This window comes from Martes martes (genome assembly GCF_963455335.1).
Source record: "Martes martes genome assembly, chromosome: 2".
NCBI classification, from domain to species: domain Eukaryota; kingdom Metazoa; phylum Chordata; class Mammalia; order Carnivora; family Mustelidae; genus Martes; species Martes martes.
Window position 1 is genome coordinate 100,333,705 of NC_137889.1, and position 8,931 is coordinate 100,342,635.

Here is an 8,931-nt window from a genome sequence, read left to right on the forward strand (position 1 = left end):
GGGTGCTTAACCGACAGAACCACCCAGGCGCGCCGGAAGGGAGATGGATTCTTAATGAAAAAAATCTCTGAAGAAGGCATAAGCGTGCTGAGGAAGTGATCTACATTTTAAGACACAGGAATCATGACAGTTCAGCCCCATCTGTGTGTGCCCAGCTACCCGTCAACAATCTCCGATGGTCAGAATTAGACTGTAAAACTTGATGAAAACACAATAATCTAGAAGTCAGACTCAGCAGACTTCTTATGTAAAGGGCAGAAAGCAAATATTTTAGACTTTGTGGGCCATATGGTCTCTATTGCAATTACTCAGCTCAGCCACCCTAGAGTGAAAACAGCCCTCAGCAATATATTAACAAACGAGTGTGGCAGTGCTCCAACAATATTGTATTTACAAAAACAGCAAGTGGGCCAGATTAGCCTGCAGGCCATAGTTTGCCAACTCCTGATCTAGATGATCTTGTAAAGTTCTTCTGTTCATTAAGAGAGGGCACCTAGGGTGCATTCTAAGCCAAAGATCATCCGTGGCTATTAAAACATAACCCGATGTCTGTGTATTTCCTGTTGGAGTACTTGGCAGATCAGGGGTTACTATACAAGTAAGCTGTTTGAGGCTCCCAGGTTCTGCAGAGCAATCCAGTAATGCCATCCCAGCTTCAGAGGCACATACCACTCTAGGTCAAGTGCTGACATTGAAGGAAATTTTGGCAGTGGATAGCCTGTCAAAGCCTCCAGGGCAGATGGAATTACTCTGTGCTTACTCTCACTCTCTCTTTTCGGCTAATTGGATTACTCTTCAGAGAAGGATGTCTGATAAAGTCAGCTTAATAGGGAGATCCTCTCTAGCCAGCAAAGAACATATTTTCCTGAATGGAAGTAATGGGATAAGTTTTCAAAATATCAGTGTTTAAATTCTAAGAGACATCTCTGAGACCAGAGGTCAGAGATCAAGGGGTCACACTAGCTACAAATGTAATGTATCTTGTTCTTATAGCTCATAGGCAATAATTTCAATAAATATGCATTCTGGGTCAAATGAGGACATAAGCCTATGATCTTTATTACAATATTTCTCAGAACATGATTTCTTGCACACCGGGAGATAAGAAAGTTATGATTGTGTGGTAGCCATGTGTGGTAATAGAAAAGTATCCTCCCTAGAGACAGTCTTGGTATTCATTCTGTCTCCATGTGTGGCTACCAGGCCTGATTTCCTTTTCAATCTTCAGATATAATGTAGACCATGGAAGATTAGTATGGGAATTAAATGACACACCGAATGTAGAGCTTTGGAGACACAGTAGGTACTCAAAACTGTTAGTTCCACTTGCTTTATACCCTTAAAAATGAGAACCACTGCACTATATGATTAAGACCCTTTCACAAAGAAAGAGTGGTGTTTAAGGATCAGTGTTTAGACCTTCAATGGGAGCTCAGAAAAATTCCTCTGTGACTACATCTAAGAGTTCTGTCATGGTCCCTTTGCATGAGAGAAATGGAATCTTCCCAGAAAGTCAAGCCACTCCTTAAAACCCAGACTGCAATGGAAATGCTCTCTCTTCACAAAAGGCACATTGTCTCAAAGCTGTGAAATAGTCTTTTCCATGGTATTTGGTGTGTTTTGACATCTACCTAATATGTGGCCAGTGGGAAAGCCAAAGTCCACATCAAAGACCTTTTTTTTGTTGAGTGGACTAACAAGATGATAGTTTTCAAATTGGGAAGAAAGGAGAAGATCCAAAGAAAGAAATACTTCTTCTTTTATTCTTTTTAGAGAGGAAGAGAGAGAGAAAGAGAGAGTGTGTGTGCGTGTATGAGTGAGCACAGGCGAGAGTAGAAGGACAGAGGGAGAGGAAGAGAGGGAATCTTAAGCAGGCTATATGCTGACTATGGAGCTCAATCTCATGATCCTGAGACCATGATCTGAACTGAAATCAAGAGTCAGAGGCTTGGGGGTGCCTGGGTGACTCCGTCAGTTGGGCATCTGCCTTCAGCTCGGGTCATGGTCCCAAGGTTCTGGGATTGAGCCCCACATAGGGCTCCCGCTTGGCGGGGAGTCTGCTTCTCCCTCTCGTTCTACCTGCCACTCCCCTATTTATACTCTGTCTCTCTCTGTGTGTCAAATAAATAAATTTAAAAAAATATTTTAAAAAAAAGAAGAGCTGGACACTTAATTGACTGAGCTACTTAGGCACCCCAGAAAGAAATATTTCTAAGGGCACATATTAGGGTTCATTTGGGAACAATCATGGTTATAATTCAAATGCAGAACTCTGAAATCTTGGTTCTGTAGTTCATAGGCATTGGTTAAAATTTGGGCGTAATTATTCTAGCTTTCTCAGGATAATTTGTGCTCCTTCAATATTAGTTACGATGCATGAGACAACCTGGCATCCCACTACAACCATATTTAGTTCTAGACTAAATGTAGCTGTAAGTATTCTTAAGATTCTCTCCTAATGTGTCCTGAGTTCTATATTAAGAACCTCACACTTTCATCCAAGTGTCTTTTAGACTGAACGTAGCTTCATGCCACAAGGAGACTTTTTGGTATACCTGGTTGTAAACCAATGCCTTTGATTGAGATTTCTTGCCACTTTTTTCGGAAAGCAGAGAGAATTCAGAAAGATCAATATGATCCTTTCTAGAAAGCAAAATTGTGGCATTTATAGTTAGGGAAATCATGTCTTGTTTGGTCTGAGTAGGGCAGTTACATAAGGAAGTTAGTTGTACTGCCAGCTACCACGAACCTAAGATCTGTGGAGGGATATCAAAATTAAAGATACTGAGCCTTTTTTTCTCCAGAGCCATTATCTTTTCCAACACTGTCTGCAGGCAATGTGATGGCAATCCAGCTGAAGAAATTTTCAGCCAACATCACCCCAGCTAATGTCCTCAGAAAATGCAAGACTTAAAGGCTAAATACTGATGAACACATTGACTAAATACTTTAGCGAATCCACAGTCTGCTTCTAGTGATCAAGATTAAGATAATGTGTTTCCAAGCCTAAAGAAAGACTCCAACCTTAGCACTACTCAAATGTTATTATCTATAGCAGGAGACTGAACATGCCTTTGGGAAGAGGTTGACTAAATTTGCGTATTGTTATTATCACTATTATTAAATATTTTTGCTTCTAGGAGCTTCAGTTGCAATCTGGACTAAAGGCCAATATGGATGTCCAGGGTGGTCTAGCTATTGACATTTCAGGTGCAATGGAGTTTAGCCTGTGGTATCGGGAGTCTAAAACCCGGGTGAAAAATCGGTAAGCATATGTATAATATTCCATTCAATGAACTGCAGAGATATGATTCTGGAACTGTTTAGCTTTCTGACTTTTCATAACCTATGTTTTCTATTTGTAATTATTAAATCATGGAGTGGGAAGAAACCATGGGAAGTCATTCTTTCCAAAGCTTCTCATGAGTAGGCCGCTTATCTGATCGACTCAGCCAAGAATCATCATGCTTTTAAAGACATCTATAGACAGCTTGCTTCACGAATGAGAAGTTCATCTGCTCTTGGTTATTCCAGTTTGGTAACTGACAATATTGTCAGGAAATGTGACTTCAAAGCAAACTTTTTAGTTTATCCCTCTTGTTGGGAGTTTTTAAAAAAAAGATTTTATTTATGTGTCAGAGAGAGAGATAGAGACAGCAGAAGCAGGAGGAGCTGCAGGCAGAGGGCGAAGCAGGCTCTCTGCTGAGAAAGGAGGCCAAGGTGGGACTCAATCCCAGGACCTGGGGGTCATGACCCGAGCCAAAGGCAGCCACTTACCAGAATGAGCCACCCAGGTGTCCATCTTATTGGGATTTTAAATCTTTACTGCTTTGCTATCTTCAGTGGAGAAAAATAAAAAGATGTTGCAGAATCGAAGTCTTAAATATTAAGTCCTTAAGTTTTTTCATTAGTATTCCCTTTTTTTTTTTGGTATTCTTTTTTTAAAATAAAATATCCTCAACTCCTCTAGTTTTTCTAATGTACATGTTGAGTCAAATGGACGTGTTTTACTTTGAGAATAAGACAATGTTTCTGAACCAGTGTGATAATCAGGAGAATTATTCTTCTGTTTGTTGTGGAATTGAAGAAAAGAAAATGGAAGTGCAATTGATTGTTACCTTTTTGGATCTTTAATAATATGGTGGAGCAGAAGTGAGATAGGAGTGGTAAAATTAAAGTTTTGATTTCTACGAAACTGTACTTAAGGAACTGAGAAATCAAAAGGCAGCACATTCTAATGGGAAAGGTGACCCACAGTGTTACTAAAAGGAACCAAAGAAGAGAAATGAAACAGGCCATCAAAGGGATAAGCAGTTTAATTTAGGGCTTCCCAGTGAATCCATCTTCTTTCTCCTTTTTTGAGTTATTTTCTAGAGAGAAGTTCCTCCAAATTAAATGGAATTGAATTTTTGCTAAAAGAAATCAACAAGATCCACACCCAAAATTATCTGGATTTTTAAAAAGGACACAGTATCCCTGAGAGTTTACCAGTATCCATGCTGTAGCCAAACTATCTTTAATTTTTCATTTGTTCATTTAAAAAATATCTCTTAAGCCTTTGTTGAGTGTAAGATATTAGAAGATATGGTAAGGGATTCAGGGACTTACATGAAACCACCTCTGACCTACTTTTACACCAACAACAGCAACAGGGACTTTAATTTTCACAGCCAACTTTGATAGTGTCCTTCTATCAGAAAAGCCTGTGCATAGAGCTCTGATTTAATTGGGGGAGTAATTTCCCACAATTTCATTTAAAGTCTACAATTAAATTAGAGTGATCCTAGAGGTGAACCTTCTACTGGGATTGTTTATCCTTTCATTGTCATCCAAGCCACGTTCCCTTGTCAACCCAATCTGCCTATCTAGTTCTCTAGGCGACTACTAGGGAACCCACCATATTTGTCCTTCCTGGAGCAATTCATTGTACATGCCCCACTGTAGGAATAGTTTTTGGTGACACAATATTTTTTTCAAATATCTTGACAACCATAGACTTATGTCTCTGAAGACCCTTTAGAGAAAGTAATGAGATGGAACCAAAATAGCTCCATAGAAGCCCACAGAGAGATAGTTACCAAGAAAATTGTTGAATGTCAGCTGTCTTTGTGAGTTTAGACTTTTTTTTAAGCTAGCTCAGGTATTTCTGACTTGAAAGGATCAGGTTCCAGGCACGTTTTCCCTTTGGCCCTTGGTATCACACAGTAGTGCCTGCTAGACCCTTCATTCTGACATCTGGAATTGAAGGCCATGGACGGGTGCAGGGGAAGGGCAGACCTTCACGGCCTCATCCAGGGGACTAACCAGGCCCTGATTCCTAGCAGAACTCTGAGTGCATTTAGGTCTTATAGTAGTCCTTTATAGGTTTCCTTCCAGTTGCGAGTTCAGACCCTGTGAGATTAGAGCTATTGGTCCAGATTCCAGATCAGTTAAATGTGAGAGTAACAGGTTTTTTTTTTTTTTTTTTTGGCCTAAATCTTTAGGGTGGCTCTGGCAATAATTGGCAGCATCACTGTCGACTCCTCTTTTGTAAAAGCTGGCCTGGAAATCAGTGCAGAAACTGAAGCAGGCCTCGAGTTTATCTCCACGGTGCAGTTTTCTCAGTACCCGTTCTTGGTTTGCATGCAGATGGACAAGGATGGAGCTCCATTCAGGTAAGACGCAGTGCTCGTGGAATGTTCCTGGGCAGTCTCCAGTTCTCCAGGAATGTACACCCAGTTTTGAGCATTTAGTTTCAGATATTGAAAGAAAATGGTAAAAATACGGTGAAACATAAATTTCCCTTAAATAAATAAAAGAATAATTAATAAGGTTAAAAAATCAGTTTCTAGGATACCAAGAAAATATGAGGACTAATTCATTTGATTCTGGGGATAATATTGTATTCTTGTCCAGAAATTATTTTTTCAAGGTAGCAAAGGGATTTGAATTACCCTAAGAGTTGCCATGTAGTTTCAGCAAAAATAGTGGAAGTGTACTTACTATCAGCTAACTTCACAACTGTCTCCTAGACCAAAAATTCAAAACAAAATACTTGGCAATCATTTACCCTGGTTTAAGAGCCCAAATTAATTCATAATTCTTAGGTAATCATACAACAGGAACTTGGTCTTGTTTAAGTTTTGGGTTAAGCTTGAGAGTTTGGGACTTGGAATTGAAAAAAAAAAATGCTTTCGGTAGAATTCTTAGAGTCTCAAATACCAAATGCATGATTGTTCATGAAGCTTCCTATCACCTTTTTTTACCCTACAGCTTCTCATTTACACTGTGTCCTTTGAATCTTATAACGGTTGTTTATAACAATACTGTCACATGGAAATAGAAGCTTTGGTTAGCGTCAACTCTTCTGTAGTTCTAGAGGTCTCCCCGACACACATTATTAACCACGAAGGCAATTGGATATTTAAAATAGCAAGCATATCTTACATCATCTCCTTCAATAAGTAGACCAGAGTGGAGCACCTTCTTTATTGTGCTGATATTTCATGACTCATATGAGGAATGTATAAATGATATCAGTACAAATATGAATAGGTTATATTTTTACAGAATAAAAGCTGTTGTCTTATATTAGTTTATATTTAGAATAAATCTCCATTAATGAATTAAAAGAAAACCAGCCTTCCAGTGGCCGAAATACAGTGACCACCACGCCAGGCTCACAACTAACTGGTTTTATTCCACATTCCACTTGGCCCAGAGCTGTAGAAATGTTTGCGTGTCCGCATTCTCAGCCTACATCCAGTTGGACTTTCTACTTACTCAGAAGGGGAGTGCTCCCAAGGTGGGGCTCCTGGAATGAGGGGTGGGAGACATAGCAAGGCCTGCAAAGCTTAACAGCATCTCCAAAAAGCTGAGAGGAATTTGGTCCTTCGTTCTAGAAAAATATATGGCAGGACTCCCATATTCCAGGCATTCAAAGTATATCTGTTCGTGTAGAAAGAAATCGGAAGAAAACAATCACCCCATTCATTGGAATGGAAGCTGGTAGTCTTTGGCACTCCCATCCTTTCTCAAATTGCTTTGAAACATAAGCTTCAAGTGCACACGCTCTGTAGCTTGGCTCAGAGGGGTGTGGGGTCCCTTTAATATGTGTGTAATTTTATTATTGTTGCTGTCGTTATGCAGGCTATTTGAGACCAAGTATGAAAGGCTGTCCACAGGCAGAGGTTACGTCTCTCGGAGAAGGAAAGAAGGCCTCATAGCGGGATCTGAATTCCCGCTCCACCAAGAGAACTCTGACATGTGCAAGGTGGTGTTTGCCCCTGAGCCCGAGAGTAGTTCTGGCGGTTGGTTTTGAGACTGATTGGTAAGGTTTCACTTGGATCTGTCTTCTGAGAAGGGATACGATGTGACATGCCTATATACTTGCTCTCTGAGAGCACAGTGTTTACATATTTACCTGTATTTAAGATTTTTGTAAAAAGCTCTGAAAAACCTCAAATTATTAAATATGGGCCCAGTTCCATGTAGTACTGATAGTGTCATTTTGAGTCAACGTATGTGACACTTCCAGCAACATTCCTAGTGTTCTGGTACCTCTGTCCATCCCATTTGGTACCGTGGTAAGAGTGTTATTCCGAGGAGAAACAATTGTCTGTAAAACACAAAACAAAACACATGTACCCTCAGGAGAACCCAACTTTGTTTCAACGATTTTCAGTCAGTGTTTATGAAGCCCTCTATAAGACCTTACACATGCTTGTTTCTACCAAATATCTTGCCTAATCAGGGGAAAAAAACAAAAACAGAACAAACAAACAAAAAAAACCGACCTTTTTTTTTTTTGAGGGGAAGTTGGGGGAGTTGATAAGACTTTATAAAGACTTTTGTCACAGCTTCAAGGTTGGAGATTTATCTCTTTGTCATTAGTTTTACTAAGCACTGAGGTAGAAGGCACATAGAATTCAAACACAGCATCATCTTTCCACTGACCACATGGTCACTTTGCTAGAAGAACGCCATTTTGCCCTCTGCCTTCTGCCCTGCAAGGATATTGGACTTAGCAGTACAAGTTAGAAATACGAACTTCAAAAACTCCATTTGATTTTACTTGTGCTTTGATTTTACTTGAGACTGCAGTGTGGGACACTGTCCTTTATAAGGGACATTTTCATATGTTCATTAGTTTTTCTTTCATTCAAGTGTTTTGTGGTGGAAGGTCTAGTCTGTTTGACTACAGTCTGTACAAAACCCAGAATGGCCAAGAGAATTTACTACTGCTTTAAGAACCTGATGGATTTGGACTTCTAAAATATGAAATCAAGAAAAGGTTGTCTTTATTTGTACAAGTTAAAAGAGCCATGTTAAACGTTTTCAAATACCTATTAATAAACAAGATGTATGTGTTGCTAGTGACAAACTCAAAACAGGTAACAGGTGCTCATTTGTCCATTAAACACACACACATACACACATGCAATGAAAGTTTAGCTAGCCCACCACTGGTTGTAAAATTTAAATGATGTGTGATGAAATAAATATGTGGACATCCTATTGAGTTGTCTTTGTCTTCCATTACTTTGAGCACTTTATTTCTCTCTTTCTGCCACTTTCTGAGCTCAGACACATACACGGTAAGCCTCTGACACTCAATAGGACAGGACGGATTCTCTAATAGGAGGTCAGAGGCCTGTGGAATATGAGCCACAGATTACCAACAGTCAGAACCTTGTCAGTACCTGCAAACTTGAAAACGAGCTCTAATTCCAGTTTCCATAAGGCTCTGGACTGGCACCTTCATTGTGGTGTTGTGAGAAGAAAGACAGGAATCAAAAACTGGAAGGGGCCATGTGTCATGGGTGGTGGCATTGGTCTTGGGAGAAGCATTCTGTAAAGACACTCATGCTACAGGGGCGCCTGGGTGGCTCAGTCGGTTAAGCGACTGCCTTCAGCTCAGGTCATGATCCTGGAGTCCCAGGATCGAGTCCC

At 40.0% G+C, this 8,931-nt stretch overlaps 1 protein-coding gene across 1 annotated transcript in view; it reads left to right on the forward strand.

Moving 5' to 3' along the window:
* MTTP (microsomal triglyceride transfer protein) overlaps positions 1-8,496 on the forward strand; it is a 45,876-nt gene extending 37,380 nt beyond the window's left edge. Inside the window, exons 16-18 of the mRNA XM_080796125.1 lie at positions 3,141-3,265; positions 5,484-5,654; positions 7,129-8,496. Coding sequence (XP_080652251.1) covers positions 3,141-3,265; positions 5,484-5,654; positions 7,129-7,300 — 468 coding nt within the window. The 3' untranslated portion in view covers positions 7,301-8,496. The remainder of the gene's footprint in view (positions 1-3,140; positions 3,266-5,483; positions 5,655-7,128) is intronic.
* Positions 8,497-8,931: the final 435 nt, after the last annotated feature.